Below are 18,327 nucleotides of genomic sequence, written 5' to 3'. Positions count from 1 at the left end.
ATATATATTTCATATATATAAATTCATGTAAAAATCTGTATTTTTATTTCCCTCAATCAAGTAATTTGCAAAAGCCGATTCAATAGAATCAAATATTAATTCTCCCCATAAAATGTTTATATTATTAATTAAAAAATATGAGATTCTATGCCAACCGTGTCAAGACGCAATATTGCAGCTGAAACCAAAATTAGCTTTCGGGGGAAGATACCAAACCTGCTACGTAAATAGTTGCTTTCTTGGTACAAAATATAATGCCGATCAAAGTGATATCACCATAATATCTCTTTCTTAATTCTCACACAAAAATAAAGTTAATTTATTTTTACTATCATATTTTTTGCATAAACTGGAAATGTATGAATTTGTATAAATTAAAATTAAAGATTATGTTTGAAATCATATATTAATATATAATATTACACATATAATCTGTATGTTTTAGTCTTACTTTTTTCCAGCTTTTAAAAAAATTACAGAGCAGTAAAAAAAAGTTGCTAAAAGCATTTTTACAATTTATTTAGTGCTATGTGCGATATGAAAAACAAAATTATTCTGTCAATTAGATTGCTCAAAAAATCGTGCCATTCCTTATTTTATCTTAATAATTTACCGCAATCACTCGTATCACTCACTCGGTCCACGAACGGTTTACCACTGTCATAAAATAAGTGCCATATTTTAAGCCTCCCAGAGATCCGCGGGCCGTTTGTATCCCTTTACATAGAGTTACTTGATCAACTGGTTGCGTACCTGACAACCAGCTATTATACTTCGATTTGACCGATTTATGAGGAAACGCCCAGCTACGTTGGTGGCCGACACAAAACTCGCGCCTTGCTGGTATTCAACCAGTAATTCCGGGCACAATGCTCAATTTCATGTACGATAATAGATACTCAGCCCCCACTTATTCACATACAAAAGAATTAAGAGTACAAATAATCGCGACAAAGATGCGATTGTGTTATAAATATAATTGTAAATTTATAAGCGATAGCTGATAAGACGTTAAAGATTTTATTATATGTATAAAGAATTGATTTTGGAATTACAAGAATTTATAAAATTATATTTGCAGGATTTTCACAAAATAGAAAAAAAAAAAACTGAACAATAATTTTTAAATAATAGCCGACATATATTTAAAAAAAAGAATGTTAAAATAAATATAATTTTTTTAAAAGATTAGCAATTTTATAAACAAGATGTCTTGTAATTTATATATGCCCTATTATATTTTTATAATTAATTGACAATATAGATTGATAGATAAGTATATGCACATAGTCTCACTAATATATATATATATATATATATATATATATATATATATATATATATATATACTATATAATACAAGTTCGTGAAAAATTTGAAATACGCAATCGTAAACGAAACGACATTTGGATAAATTCCAAATATAATATTACGTTTTGTTTATAACCAGTTCAGCTATATTAAACTGACATTAAAGCAAGAGATTCACAAACCTCTCAATATCCTACAGAATGTTTTATTTATACAGATATCATATCAACACTTCAAGTGCATAACGCTGTTTTTCTGTTACGATATAATTATATATAATATTGACAATAATAAAATAAACTATCCGATTTTTCTTTAAGCAAACAAATTTAAGTAGTTTTAATAACCTTCGATTATAAACAATCGCAAAGATTATTTCAAAAATTAATTTTTGTTTAAGAACTATTCTATGGAAAGAGCGGGAAATAATGACAAATATCAGTATCGGTCGACGAGAGGCATGTGTCATACAAAGCCGCCGTTGTGAATCGTGGCACAGGGTTTAATTTAACTCACGGTATTAATTCACCCCCTCCGTCTCTTTCGGCCACCCACTCCGTTCCTGCTTATAAATTTGGGAAAGCCTGAGTCGCACTCGAAATAGTCTAGAAGCTCTCGCTAAAAGATAGACGGCGATGAAACACGTATTGGATTTCAAAATGGATCGTAGCTTTAATTTCCAGTTAAAATACAGTTACAATTGATGCCCCAACGACATAAGATATAGACATCTTACTAAATGTGTCACGTCTTGGTGGACAATAGAATTATCACCAGGCACGTCTCATCGTACACTTCGAGATATTATTTATGCGCGGTATTCATGAAGAAAGTTATGATGCGTGACACGGTCTTTGTCTCTCTGTCACTCTGTGCATGCAATAAATAGAATGCAATAAAACTTTTCTTGTAAAATAAAATCATGAATTACAAAATAATATAGTAAAATTTATTTTACTATTTTTATATTTTAAAGTAACATTATTAAATTATTATGTTTTACTTCCAAATACAATAGAACAAAATATTATTCTGGAATTATTATTAAAACGTAATATAATAAAGTATAAAGAATAACAAATTTATTCTTTTAATTTGACTTGTCAAGCTATATTTGATAATGATACAGCTCATTTAAACATCATGAATTACGCAACAATCGAAATAAATACTTTATTCGATTAATACGTCAAGAAAACAAAGTAACATATCTTGAAACAATAATTTTTCTTAAAATTTAGACAAATTGAGCAGATCACGCAAAGCATTAAAGCAACCGCATGAATATGCAAGCATTTATATCACCAGCTTCTACATTTTGTTCCACATTTTGTAGCACTTTGCTTTGCGGCGAAATAATCCGATCCCGAGATAAAAGCAGATAAAAGATTATCAAACTTTACAAAATAACGGGCAAATTTTAGAAAAACTTCTGATACTTTATTATGGAAAAAAAAAGAAAGAGAGGAATGTCAGGCCAAATTGATTTTCTTCTACTGACAGCGAAAAAAAGTCGGACAATTTCTGACTATATTTGTCTATTTTTACTGATTTCTGCAATAGGTAAAAGGAATAATTTATAGAGTGTTTAACGATTTTTTATTAATCAAAAAAAATTGAAAATTAGCATATTCCCAGTGACTATAATATTAACTTAATCCAATTATGAATATTCATAAGAAAATAAAATAAGGAGTTTTTGATATTTAAAGAATTAGATATCTATTTGAGAACCTTGGACAAAATAGCATCATATAAATTAATAAGAATTTTTCATAGCTCTCAACTAGCTTTTACTTATGATTCCAGCACTTGCGATCGGAGGCACTTTGGACCACTTGATGACGAAAGCACTAACACGCGTGCGCACAAACAGGAATACATGCATATGTAGTTAGAGGAAGTCCATGCACGTGAGATGGGGAGGAATATACAGCTGCAAGAAAGATATATAGCGAGAGATAGAGATTACGTGTGTGTGTATATGTGTGTGCGTGTGAATGTTACTTGGAGAGGAATTCGTGTTACAGCGCGACGCAGTCCACGTGATGAACGAGGATTCGTGCGATAACGAGGCGGTGAATGCGGTCCCGATGAGCCTTCGCAGTGGACTGTTTCTCTGGAGACTACGCGACAATATCCTGCACTACGTGTTGCCTCTATAGTTAGATACACCTCGTGCCCCACCCACCCCGGGGCTCGTCGATGAGAGCACCGGGCATCCGGATCGGTATCGAGAATATGTGATTACGAGGAAATACACATGCTATTCATCAATCTTTGTCTCGCGATTCTTCAAAAAGAGTCGATTCTGGCAAGACGAAATATTTTCAATCATGCACGTTAAAGGATAAAAAAAGGAAGAAATTTAAAATTTTTTTCTTTCTAGTCTGTAAAAATAATCTGCAATTTTCGTATCATAAATAAATACGTAATTAAAAAGTATTTTGATAAATAAATTTAAAGACCGCTTCTTCAAGTTTCCATTGAAAATCCACTAAATAAATATGTGTAAATTTTTATATTCCTTTCTCTCTGTGAAGCTTTTATGCTTATAACATGCATTTTCGCAAATCATTTCTTTCATTGTAATGACATTAATAGAGACATATTTTAGAGTACTTTAGAGTATAACAGAATCTTTTTAAGATATTTAGTTACATTATTCTATAATTGTTGGATTTAACGAGTTATATCATGCATTATCCGCAAGAATAGATAATAAAAAAAAAATTTTTGTCATGTAATAACAAGATATAACACTTTCATTAGCACACGCTTCACGGTTTTATATAATTATTTCCTATATCATTGCGCAGAGAATTCATTTGCTGAGACATATTGTGATATAAATATATGTGGTATAATATACGAGAAAATTTGAATGCTCTACTCATAGAAGTTCTCTTTCTACAATAGATATAATGTAAGTATAAAAAAAATAGTAAGAAGTTTTCAAGAAGTTTTCAAAACAAAACCAATTTAGTGATAGATTTAGTAATTGATGTTAAATTTTTATATATTATTGATAACACTATGTAAAGAATTTTGCAAACTTTTTATAATTTTATTTTGCATGAATATGAATATGGTTTTAAACTTTGAGGTAAAGTTTAAAATATTGAAAGTTATTATACGTATATAATATAATTACCGTGAAGGTGTAGAATCCATCAGGCACTGGTTGTCCGCCAAATTTGATGCTGAGGGTATAGTCTCCTGCATCGGCGACAGTGTAGTAAATGTTAACTGTGCCATCACCGTTGTCTTCTATATCAATGTCAACGACTTCACTGAAATCACTGACCAAGACATTTTATTCACATATTAATATACATAGAATGGAGAGTCATTCAAGAAATTTTCGAGTAATTTTTCATGACGTTGCTGCAATTCCATTCAACAATAGATCATACAAATATTTTGAATAGTTTCTTACGGTTTCTTAATTATTCGAATTGCAATATATCTTAAATAAGATAAAAAATTTATATTTTAACTTTAGAAAAGAAATTAATATTTAAATTTTTCAAAAATTGTCTTCATTTTTCTTTCGATAAAATTTCAGAAAACCAATAATTGAAAAATTCATATAAATAAATCAAATTTCTCTATATCTGCATTTCCTAAGAAAGGAAATAAATTTCACAATTATCACAAAAGTAAAATGTTTTCATATTATATTCTAGAGTAAAAAAATATATTGTCACTCGTACACGTCTAATTGCTGACACTTATTTAGTATTTTTCTCTTATGCAAAAAACTATAAATCTGCTAATACATTATTAATATTTTTGTTAAGATAATCTATGCAATAGGAAAAAAATCAATTTCAAAATTTAATCGCAGCATAAGTTTTTTGGAATTTATTGGGCACCTTTAAAAAATTAAAGAAAATTTGCTATATCTTTTTTAGGAAAACGTTTTCTTACATCATTTAAAAATTTTGAATAAATAATATATAAAAAAATAAACAATATAGAGAAAATCTTGATGGCAAAATCTATTTTCAAGAAATGTTGTCACATTTTATTTTAAAATATAAACAATTATTTGTCGCAGAGCATTGTCTTATATAAAATGTAGTTTGACAAGAATATTTACCATTATATTTAACACTAAACACATAATGATTTTTCTTATCCGTCAGTACACACATGTTAAAAAACTTGGCCCATTTTGAAGTATCTTCTTGACATTTACTGCCAACTTGAACAACGCAAGATAATAACGATGAATTATGAGGTAGCAGCTGTGCGTACTACTGTTAGCGTTTAGAATTGCATTTATAGTCGATTAGAGTTCAAAATTGTAATAAACTTTTCCAAGAAGAACATACTGCTTACACGCATGAATGCACACATTGTATGAATAGCATAAGAAATGCAAATCTCTAAAGATCTCGAAATATTCACGAAGGATGTAATCGCGCGAATATTTAACACTTACTATACTGTCTGCAGCTTGATATGCATATGATATTGCAATAAATAAGCATCATAACAAGACATATTTAATGTAATAAGAGTTATTATAATATATCATTATGTGATTTTATCATTTTTAATTTTGTTATAATAATGTGATTAAGATTTATTTAAATTATATTGTATTTCTTGATTTCATTAATAAAATATTATATAAAAAATATCAAGTTTCCATATATTTTGTAATAATTTTTGTGTGTATTATACTAGTACTCCCTCTTGGTAATTCTTTTTCGTTAAAAAATTCGATTTATAAGTTACAAGTATACGAAAATACAAGTATTCATCATATAATTATTGATTGTGTGACAAATAAAATATAATGAAATTAAATTTAATTTGAATTCTTAACTCTCTCTCAATTATCGCTGCAAAATAAATTAATGAACAAATAGTCAAAGCAAATGACGGCAAAATTCCAATGTGATCAGTCAAAGAGAAAACATAAAATGATTTCAACTTGGTTGGATGATTATAACTTGGCATCAAGCTGTGACAATTAGAAGAATATGTACATACATCTAGTTCATCCAACCTATTTAATTGCTAACAAGAAGCATGATATAAGTCATATTACTGCGCATAATATATTTTTTTTAATTAATTTTAATATAGTTCACAGTTTTTATTCAATAAGCTAATAAAAAGTAGTATTTATTTTAAAATTTAAAAAAATTGATATAAAATTAAATAAAAAAATGTGAAAGCAAAATATCAATTTTCCTGACTTGTGTGTATGATAATATAATAATAAGATTACAATAAATATGAAAACATATAATATAATAAAATTAAATATGAAATTAATTAAATAAATAATAAGCACAAAAGAGTATATAGAATATTGTGAGAAATAATAATAAAATGTAATATATCTATGTTTCAATTTTCAAAAAATTATTATCGCACGAAAAGAATTTTATCAACACTATCAGCAATCGATTATTGCTGAAAAACGATCTCTCTTTATATATGATCTTTATTTTATTATAAAATCAATTTTAATATTTTCCAAATAATCAATCGACTTAATATTTTTCGCCGTCGGCACTAAATATTATTAAAAATATTTTTAATACACTTAGATATAGATATCTTTTCTTGGATTAAATTAAACCGACATTTAATTTCAAAGTTATAGTATGGTAATCAACATGAATATTGCGTACGACTAGTTGCAGATACGCAACGAACCACAGTCATGTTATTCTCTCGTACATGATGTTCGTAATGGCAACATGCCATGATCCTGATTTCTCCCGAACTTATTACAAGATTTACGGCCGACTAGTCATTAACATCTTTACACTCTAGGTACTAATCCCGATATACCGTTATTGATCTTTATCGTATACAAAAACTGTTGTAAATTGTTAATTTAATCAGTACAACAAATTCACTGATTTACAACAGCCCTTAATGATTTGAACGGCAAACGACAAAATTTGAGAATATTTTATTTATTATTTATTAAAAAGATAGTTAATGATAATTATATAAAATGTAAAATAAAAGAAATAAAAAATACTTTAATATTTGATTATTACTAGCGATAGATTATTATAAAATTGTAACAATAAGATAATAATTTCTTGTACTTTGTTTAACAAAGTAATATGCAAAAATGCAAAAAAGAAGCACAGTAATAGTAAGAAAAATCTCTCTTGAATTCATCTATAAATTAAAAATAAATAGGCCGCGATGACGTGACGTATTTAAAATAAGATGGAATTTTTGTCTGGAAACATCTACGAAGATTGAAAAACACACATGTGTGAAAATTACGATAAAAATATAAAAATTTAACCGCCCTCGCACAAAATTAATTCAGATATAAAAGTTACAACTCGTGAAAAATATTGCTATTAAAAATATTGCAAATAAAATATTTGCGGGAACATAAATATATTAAAATAAACGTTTAATATATTAAAACATATGCACCCCCATATAAATAAGCAAAGTAATTTCTTATAAATCATTTTGCTTGCGAAAAGTAGACATTGTATATTAGAGATACACAAAATCAAAGTCAATAAATAGCAAAATATTTCCGATAAATGTTACACAATATCTTTAAAAAAAAAAAATATATATATATATATATTTTACGTATATGTTAGTCACAAATGAAGCAAAAATATTTTCAAAAAAAAAATGTGTTGTATAACACGTTACCTTTGATTTAATAATAACATTTCTGCGAGACTAAATTTTAATATCTTCCGCAGTATCTCCTGCCGTTCTGATTCATCTCTTCCGAAATAACCGGATTTAAATCGGGCCTGGAGTGCTTACCTTCCGGAAGTGGAACGGATGCGGCAGGTCACTGCACCGCGGCCTGCATTCTTAGTATCCACGGTGATGCAGTATTCCTCCCCCTGAGCCAAAGTGTGCTGAATGCCCTCTTTGATCTTGCACTGATCCGCCTTGCCGGTGGAGACGCTCTGCACGCTCACCGGGCTGCCTGGCACTTCCTTGCCGCCGTATTTCACGTTGACCTTGTAGCGGCCGCAGTCGTCCGGCAGATAGGTCGCCTTGTATTTACCGTCGCCGAGGTCCTGCACTTCTACCTTACGCGGCACTTGGTCCGGTCCCTGAAACAATTCCAGAAATTACTAATTGTAAGATTGCAATTTATTAATCGTTCAATTATCGCTTGATATTCGATATATCCGTTTATCTGGAAAAAATCACATATGCTATTACATATGTATATTGTATGTGTAAATACGACTGATCGTCTGTCTAGTGATTTCTCAAAAACAAGATTTAGATAAGTATATGGCAAGTATACCAAGATAATTTGAAAAATCTGTCAAGATGATAGGCCAATTTATTTTGGTGATATTGAAAACAGCTCATATAATGTTTATATACATTGAGATTGGCTAGTGGTGTACCGAAATATAGTGTACTGTGCTTAAAATTTTCAAATAAATACGAAAAACAGAAGTTAATAAAATATTATAAATTATCAGATAATGAAACAAATTACAATAGTAAAAGAAATCAAGAAATTATATTTTTCTCATAAAATTTCTTATTTCTTATACATATTTCTTATATTATCCTTGCGAATTTCAATCTTTATAAAAAAAAAGAATATCCAAAAAATCTCGATGTATCTTTGATATATTCGTATATTTTTCAATTTATTGTTTTGTACACTTTATTACAATTAAACATTAGTATTATTAGTATTATTATTATTAGTATTTATTATATTTTTGCGTTTTATGTGCATTTATTAATGTAAACTAATAAAAAAAATCTTTATTTTTAAATAATATAATAATAATATCTTTGAATACTAATAATAATATACTAAAATAAAAACACTGACATGAATGCAATCAGATATAAAGGATTATTAAATTTTGGCTGTCATTTTTTAATTTATACAATATATTTCACAAAATAAAAATATATAACAATATAATTTATTTAAAAAAATTCAATTTTTACTATGCTAATACTATAAATCAGTGAAACCATATTTTAAAGATTTTCAGAATTGCAGATTAAAATAAATACAATTTTTTTCGATATAAAAATGATCTTCTTTCTTTAAAAGTATAACAACTTCAGCCGGAAAGTGTTCACTTTTTCTTAGATGTTTCAAGGTGTCGGAAGACTGTTTTCTTGCGATAGCTCGTCATCAGCATCAGTAATTAATATCGTAGGCTTTTAAATAATTAAAAAACAAATTTAAAAAAAAAAGAAAAAATATATAGAGTACATGTATTCAACATAAAAAATATATAAATTATAATAATTTTAACACAATTTAGAAATACTTGTATTATAAAACTATAGCATATAATATATTAGAATTCTCTGACATCGAAAAATATTCAATTAAAAATTATTGTAACAAGATTTAATTATATTCTATCTCATTACACATAACAATTTATTGTTAGACAGAAATTGCAAATATTACAAATTTTATTTTTTCGTTATAATTGATCTGAAATGTTATCCTATCTCATCGGATGATTATTTAACAATGAATTTTATCAATCTGCTCTGCTATCATCATATATGGAGTTACTTTCTTTTCATAAAAATTTATTATACAAAATTTATACACTTTATACAAAATAAAATAAAAAGATTAATTATATTGATATCTATAAATGAGCTTTGATGTTAATATTTATAAAAATTCTCTCTCTCTCTCTTCATCTCTCTATCTCTTATATTTGTGTGTTAATTATTATTTTTAATTGTTACTATTATCTTTTATCTTTGCACTTTTTGTCATATAAAATATAATACAAATGCAAAGCGTTTAATTCGCATCATTACTCACCACAACTTGAACTTCTAGATCGCCATATCCGGCTTCGGAAGTATCCACGACAAAGTCAATTGGAAAGGAAGCGGTGCAGACGGGCGACACGCCAGGACCCGACAGTGTCACTTTACTGGGTTCGACGGTGGGTAGAACTTTTATTTTATACGGACTGCCATTGATGTCCTCGCCATCGTAGGTCACGCCGATGTGCACGTTACTTCCGGCGGGCGGTGGTTGATACGTCACTTCATATAAACCATCACCTTTGCTCTTGATCTGTGGCTTCTGCGCTTGCCCTTTATCAGTCGACAATCTGACATCCAGTTGCGCCGCTTTCGCACACTTCGACGTGTCTACAGTGAATTTGGCGGGCACACCGTCCCGTACCATCTCGGGTTGTAAACCGGGCCCGTAAGCGATCACATTCTTCGCCTCCGAGTCCGACACCACCTCGATTTTAAACGGTGAACCGGGTATATTCTGCTCGGCAAACTTGATACCGATCTCATAGTCACCGGGTTCCGTAGGAAAGTATTCAACAGTGCATGAACCGTCGTAATTATCCTTGGCTTCGACCTTGACTTCCCCATCACCAGTGATCGATAAACCCAAGCCGCCATTGCCAGCCTCTGAAAGAAAATCGCGTCATTTCCTCTTCAATTTCCATTTCTCTTCTGTGCAAAAATATTTCCTCTATAAATTTTTCTGTATTCTGAATTACAAAAAAGGCCCGCATTTAAAAATATACATTCCTGATACAAATGCAAGTTTATAAATTTGATAATTATCACTTTATCTATACGCATTAAGTTTTAAATTTATCTCCCTATCTATCTTGACTTACAAACCTCTAGTTTCCACCGTGAAGCGATTCGTCTTGTTCACAATGCCTTTTTCCAGTCCAGGTCCATACGCGCGACATTTGCTGGGATCAGAGCCGCGTTGCACGTTCACGGAGAAAGGCGAACCCGGGATAGGCATATTGTCATAGAGAATATCGATAGTGTGACAGCCCTCCTCGAAAGGCGTGTAGCTGACGCGATAAGTGCCATCACCCTGAGGGATGATGAGCTTCTCGGTCTTTCCACCACTGGGATTGCTTATGGTGCACGATACCTTACCGTCATCTGTCTTCGATTTAGCGATGTCTCTCGTGTCTATCGTGAATGTCGCTTGCTTATTCACGTATAAACCTGCAAGATACGATAAGGCACGATAAAGAGAAAATACATGGAAGTTTCTCTCTATAAATGCATTTATTAAAATAACTGCATTTTTTGCAATTAAATTCCGTCAGTCTAAAGAAAAAAACTGTTTCTGAAAATGTGGGTTTTTCCATATGCAAATATTTGGAATCAATTCTTTTGCGAATGCAGTCAATGCATTTTTAAGATAAAAGCTGCATTCTATTAAAAATACAATTTATAATACTGGAGATATTACAGTCTTGTATCTTAAATTACAATTACTCATTTATATAAATGAGATTGTAATTTGAAAAAGTACCATTCTTGAGATCATAAGATTCCTTATGGTACTTTTATATTATTTTATCACATTAAATGTATAATCATCTTCAAATGTATTTTTATAAGTATTACAAATCACTAAATTCGTTATCACAAATCACACATCTAAAATATCATCTACAGCTTAATTCTAGTGTTTCAATCAAATAAAAAAAATATACGTAATCTTGAAAATTATTTGTTAAAATATATAAGCGTATATTGTAGAATAATATATAAAATAAATATTACAATCTCTTTGAGTTAATGACTAATATAAAAAATCAGGATAGCATACTATAAGATTATCATTTACATATTGGATTTTTTTCATTGATTAGACAAATTAAACATAAGGCCATAATTGTAGAAAGGAATAAAAGCTTACAAATTTAAAAATGTTTGTGCTTTTTATATACTTTCTACGAACATGTCTTCAAAAATATTCCTCTATAGCGTTCAAATATTTTATAACACGTGCGCACGGTAAAAACTTGACAGCAGGAGATATGATCATCGACAAAAGCATAGTTACAAAAAACACATGCATTGCTATATATATATTAAATTTCGCAACGCAACTCACAATAATCTTCAGGATTTTTCAATTTCTTGAATCTAAATTGATAAAAATTTTTGTTCTACGTAAAGTAATAAACTCTTTTCATTTTCAGATATCGCAATACGCATGCAACTTCTCAAACAAATCGATTTAAAAAATTTATTCGCAAAACATGCAATCATTCAAATCACCCCTACAAAATTTGGAAATACGTTAAAAAATTTGTCGCGCAAATCAGAGATCAGCAAGTCAATGGCATTCTCTCAACTTCCAAAATCGCAAAACGATCTCCGTGCTGATGTCCTTAACGGTACCGTGTGGCTGGATGCCGTTTCCGCTGACTTTGATCTTGGAGAGGTCCGTGTCCGGCACGACAATAGCCTGGAAGGGTGAGCCCGGTACGTGTTGTTCATTGAAAGTGATGTTGATCCCGTAATCGCCGGCCTCGGTGGGCAGATAGGCGACAGAGCAAGTGCCATCTCCGTTGTCCCTGCAATTTATAGCGGCCTCGCAGGGGCCCTCAACAGTCACGCCGAGACCACCCTGGCCAGCACCGCGTGTGTCGATCACAAACTCGGCTGGTTTGTTCACCACGCCGTGGGAGAGACCGGGGCCGGAGGCTCGCACCTTAGCCGGGTCGGAACCGTGGACGCAGGTGAGTCGATAGGGCTGATTCGAGATTGGTTCGCCACCGAAGCTGATGCCCAGCAGATATTCGCCGAGCTCGGTGGGCGTGAAGTTTACCAGGTAGCCTTCATGAGTCGGCACCACGTGCGCCTTGACACGGTTACCGGATGGAGCCGTGATCGCAACTTGGAAGTCCGCTGCCCTGCCCGCTTCCTGCGTTATCACGCGGAACTGCTGCAGGCTGTTCATCGGGGCCGCTGCGAGGATGTTTGCGGGTTTTCTCGTGGTGAGCCACGATGCGCGTTTTTCGCTTTGTACTTGCACGACGGGACGACGGCCCGCATGCGACGAGCGAACGTCACGTCGATTTGCCGGTTATCGTCGCGATAATCGTCGAAGAGAGGGTTTATATTTATTTAGAAATTGACACCGAATAAAAATGAATGACCGTGATAAAGTTATCGAAAAGTTTGCGAGCAATTAATTAAACCCTACAATTCATGGCAAAACACTTACATTCATTAATTTTTTTTCTGATTTTGTATTTTAATGAATTATACCAAGATAAAATAGACAAAACTGTCACCAGCAAGTACGACGAGACGTACGTCACGCGATTTTACACAATAACAGTTAATTCTGCATTGAATTATGAAAGAAAGCTTTGCTACATATACAAGCCCGCAATGTGCGTGTAAATTAAGCAGAGCATATTCCAAGTATAATAATCTTTCGCGCGATTATGAAATATATTTAGATAAAAATGCATTTAATTAAAAAACAAAAATATTATTTAGTGCGTGCAGAAATAATTATTTAGTATTTCTGAAAAGAAAACATATTGATCTTTCAAACACATTCTTATTCGTTTTAAATTTTATATTTTATGGAAAATGAAACTGTTATGTTTCTCCGGGAAGTTCCAGGGAAAGTCTACAAGATGCTATGCGCGCAATAGAGCATCGAAACGCAATATTTTTAGACGAAACACGAACTGTGTGCGTGTCAATGTGAGGAATTCGCGAACGCGGTTATAAATAAACTATCGGTTTATGTTCCAGCGAATCATGTATTCGCGAGACCTTGGCAGTACGTATTTCGAAAATCTAGGATAAATATCTTGGATAAGCAACCCTAAAGGTCTCCGAAAAGAATGTCAGCTGTGTTCCACGAGACGGAAATTATTTTTTTAATGCACAAAGCGCAATTCTAACATAATTTATTTTCGAGTTAATGCATTGCCAGAATATATAATTCTATTCAAGCGCAAAATTTTATTGCAAATATAAAATTAAACACATTCATAAATTCTTCTTCATGATCGCATTCTAATAAATTAACAAAATAGTTCATATTTTAAAAAAATAATTACTATATTAAGTTTATTTATTAAATTATTAAGTTTAATTTTAAGTTTTAATTTTAATCATAATTTAAATTTTTATCTAAATATTATATAAATTTAATATATTTCAGATACGATAATATTTTGATAAAATTTAAAATAAAATATCTTTTACTTATTAACAAACTATTATAATACATGCAATAAAAATTGCTAATTGAACAATATATGAGATCAGATATAACATCTCATTAAAGTAATTGTTTATTATCTCAAATGACATATTTAAAGAGATATAGTTCTCATGAAATATGACACTTCGTATATTATAGTTCGATCATGTTTTGCAATTAGTAAAATATGTATTAAATAATTAATTAATCTCAAATAAAAATAAATAGTGTGTTTTGTATTCGTCAAATCGATATATTAAGTATATTAGGTAACACTTCATAAAATGGCGGTTGTACTCACTTGGTTCCAAACCGTCCACCTTGACCTTAGACACGTCCACATGAGGCTGAACGTTGACTTTAATAGGACACTGGGGTACTTTCAGACCGCCGTAGTTGAGATTTACAGTATAGTTTCCTGGCTGAGGTGGCATGTAATCCACGGTGTACGTGCCATCTTCGTTATCCGTAAGCGAAATCGGAAGCTCCCGATCTTCGGGGGACAACAGTTTAACATCCAGTTTACCGGGCCCAGCCTCTCGGCAATCGACATTAAAATGCGTAGGAATATTCGATTTCACGCCTTTTTCTAGACCAGGACCGAAGGCGGAAACCATAGCGGGATTTAAAGGTGAGGCTATTTTCACTCTGTATGGAGATTTTTTCGTGGCCACTCCACCATAATTTACCTGAAAGATGTTTTTTAGTTTTTTGAAAGATGTTTTTAAATTATCAAATTAAATTAATATTTCAATTATTATAGTCGATTTTATTATGCTAAAAAATTCCCCATTTTTAACTATTTTAATATTTGTGGCATAAAGATATCGTTTATTTTGCAAACGTACAATTAATTGATAAAATACGATATAACATCTCAGTAAAATAATCGTTAAACATTTTCTGAGATGTCATATTACAAAAAAGTTATACTAAAATTGATGTGTGTTCTTATCATACACATAATAGATAGCGAAAACACTCAACTATTTAAAAATCAATATTTTTACCATCACAACATGTTGAGAACTGGTTGTAGGCGTATAATGTACTTGAACAGTTCCATCTCTCTTGTTGTCTAATTTGAGAGGAACTTCCTTTCCGAGAGCATCCTGGATGACAACTTCCAAAGCCGCATGACCGGCTTTTCTCGCGTCTACCGTAAAGTACGTCGGTTTATCTTTGGCAACACCTTCTGGTTGAATTCCTGGTCCATGAACTTCAACCTGCAAAAATATGCATAACATATTCAATTCGCATGTTTATTTTATTTCATCACACACATTAATTAAAATGGTATATTATCAATTAAAATGGTATATTATCAATTTGATTAATATTGAGTTTATCAAATACAGGAACTAAAATCTTTTTTATCGCATTGCTGTATAAGATGCTTGAAAATATAAACAAAGGAAAGTGCAGAAAGTCTAAGACATTGATGTGTACGAGCACCTCCACAAATATATAAATTGTACAAATAAATATTTAAAAAATTGCCAATACGATGAAAAACGATAAAGATGATATGAAGACTCAGATTTACCTTTTCCGGATCGAAGTCTGTCTTCGGTGAGATACTCGCGATGTAAGGCGACTTAGGGATGTCCTCGTTATCGCAGAGGATATGGACCGCATATTGTCCTGGTGCGGTAGGTAGATAAGAAACGTCGGCGGTTCCATCGCCATTATCATTGCACTCGATCTTCGCTTTGGACGGGCCCTCAATAGAGAAGCCAAGCGCGCCGGTCTCACCGTTTGTATCCACAGTAAATTTCGCCGGATGGCCAACGATGCCAGTGTGCAAGCCTGGTCCGAAAGCTCTAATGTTGGATTCCTTGTAAGGACCAACATTGACTTCGAAGGGCGACTTGGGAATTTCCTTGCCGCCATATGTGATCATCACCACGTGGCGGCCTTCCTTAATCGGCGTGTAGTGGCATGCGTAAGTCGTAGCGTCGACCTTGGACATTCTAGAGAATAATTTATGCCGTTATTAATAATCAAACTTAAAGCACATATATTATTAGAAATGCCGTGTATTTCTTTTCTTTTTTTATTTTCTTATTTAAATTTAAATAAATAAATTTTTTTACAATTTAAAAATAATCACTTTATTTTTTGATTAAATTTACTGTCATTGACATTTGAAAAATTACAGAAAAATAGTACGCAATTACAGAAAAAAGAGATAAGCAATGCTTATAAATTGAGAAATAAAGTACTTAATCAGATAATGCTGAACTTACTGTACTGGTCGATTGACACCTCCCGGGCCAATTACGCGAATGTCCGGTATGCCTTCACCGGCGTCTTTAGTGAGGACGACAAAGTCGGCAATGTCCTGAACGCGGACGCCGGTTGATAGCAACCCTCGTCCATATGCTCTGCATTTTTTTGCGTCAGAAACCGGTGCGACATTGACACCGATGGGGCTTCCGGGTATGGGTTTGCCGGCGAAGAAAACATTGACGGAGTGCAGACCCGTCACTGGCGACACGTATTCACATCTCCAGACGTCTGGCGAGGTCTGACGCAATTTCACCGGTACCGCGGTTTTGCTACCCTGCAATGAAGTCAAACATAACAATACTTTAAGTAAAATAATATTTATTAAAAAAATAATTTCTTGTGTGCCTATTATTTTCAATAACACACATAATGCAATGGATAATATCAAGGCTTCTTTTTTTACTTGAGGATCCAAGATGATGACTTCCGGCACACCGCGACCAGCATCCTTCGTAAAGATGTCGAAGAAAGTAGGTCTGTTCACTACGACTCCTTCCGGTTGCAGACCCGGCCCGCTCGCCGTAACTTTGCTCGCATCACCGGCGTGTCCTTCGACATTGACGATATACGGACTCTTCGGGATTTCTCTACCGGCGAAGAGCACTTTTACTTTGTGCGGGCCCTCTGTCTTCGGAGTGTATGACACTGAATATGTCAGGTTCCTATCCTTGTTGAACCTGATATCAACCTTGAAAATACAATTATGATCATTAAGATACGCATGTGAGACACACATCATACAAAGAGATACGATGGCGTTCGTTCAACTTGTACCGAATGCTTAAATATATATTGAAATAATACGCAATCATCAATGCGGTACACAAATAGCCATTGCATCACGTCGTGTCCACGTTCTGCGGCGTAATTATCCCTGATTGCGATAAACATCTCTCGACTTCCGGCCTTGCGCTCGACAACAGGCACCGTTAGCACGTATCTACTTAATATTAGATACAGGTTGCTTCGTTTTTGATTCACAAAAGAATTTGGAAAAAAATCTATACTTCTAATATTAATATACATATATTGAAAATTATTTTTTTTCAGTAAATGTTGTTAAAATAGCTTGATAATTAAGCAAAATTTTTAAGGTATTATAAAATAAATATATATAATTACTAGCAAATTTATCATTATTATCATCCTTTAAGAGAGCACGCACTCAAATATTTAATGTCGTGTTTGACAGAAAGTCTTCACACACATGTCCTTATTGTTATTAATAGATGCAAAAAATTATTCTTACCGGTAATTTATTGCCTTTAGAATCATCGACGGTGACGTCCACGTTACCCTTTCCGGCGGAGAAGGTTTCCACAGTAAAATTGGCCGGCGCACCGACAATCGGACCGGTTGGCTCTATACCGGGACCATAAGCGCGTACTCTGAATAAGAAAGCAGCATGAGAAAAGGCGACTGTCAAGCTGTGATCAGCCAGCGGCCGCAACGTTGTTACATCAATACGTTAAATAAATCCATTTGCCATTCAACGTTACAAGCGTTGCTTTGTGCTACGGTGATTGCGCGATTTGCGTCGTTCTTTTCTAAATAATAATTGCAAGCGCGCAACGTTCTGCAAAACTTGCGGCCACTCACTATTCGGTTAGTTTAATTCGAGGCTTCCCGTAAAACTTTTATGTACATGTATATGTATTAATACAGAGAGAAAGAATAATTAATGTGTAAATATATATATATATATATATATATATATA

General features: G+C 32.3%; 1 protein-coding gene across 10 annotated transcripts in view; it reads right to left on the bottom strand.

The window, feature by feature from the left end:
* LOC126851170 (filamin-A) overlaps window positions 1-18,327 on the bottom strand; it is a 48,123-nt gene that overhangs the window by 14,150 nt on the left and 15,646 nt on the right. For 3 of the 10 annotated variants that reach the window (XM_050594887.1, XM_050595056.1, XM_050594977.1), the window contains 11 exons: window positions 17,859-17,997; window positions 17,013-17,297; window positions 16,567-16,883; window positions 15,864-16,290; window positions 15,328-15,543; window positions 14,619-15,006; window positions 12,487-13,056; window positions 10,951-11,295; window positions 10,118-10,731; window positions 8,098-8,396; window positions 4,466-4,613 (listed from right to left, as the gene is read on the bottom strand). In XM_050594887.1, the coding sequence (XP_050450844.1) occupies window positions 4,466-4,613; window positions 8,098-8,396; window positions 10,118-10,731; window positions 10,951-11,295; window positions 12,487-13,056; window positions 14,619-15,006; window positions 15,328-15,543; window positions 15,864-16,290; window positions 16,567-16,883; window positions 17,013-17,297; window positions 17,859-17,997 (3,748 nt within the window). Of the gene's footprint in view, window positions 1-613; window positions 864-3,318; window positions 3,469-4,465; window positions 4,614-8,097; window positions 8,397-10,117; window positions 10,732-10,950; window positions 11,296-12,486; window positions 13,057-14,618; window positions 15,007-15,327; window positions 15,544-15,863; window positions 16,291-16,566; window positions 16,884-17,012; window positions 17,298-17,858; window positions 17,998-18,327 lie in introns of those variants that run through there. The other 7 variants (XM_050595151.1, XM_050595241.1, XM_050595587.1 and 4 more) reach the window with 6 other exon arrangements.

Source organism: Cataglyphis hispanica, chromosome 1, assembly GCF_021464435.1.
Source record: "Cataglyphis hispanica isolate Lineage 1 chromosome 1, ULB_Chis1_1.0, whole genome shotgun sequence".
In the NCBI taxonomy this organism is placed as follows: domain Eukaryota; kingdom Metazoa; phylum Arthropoda; class Insecta; order Hymenoptera; family Formicidae; genus Cataglyphis; species Cataglyphis hispanica.
Note: the sequence above shows the minus strand (reverse complement) of the source record. Positions and strands in the feature narration are given on the sequence as shown.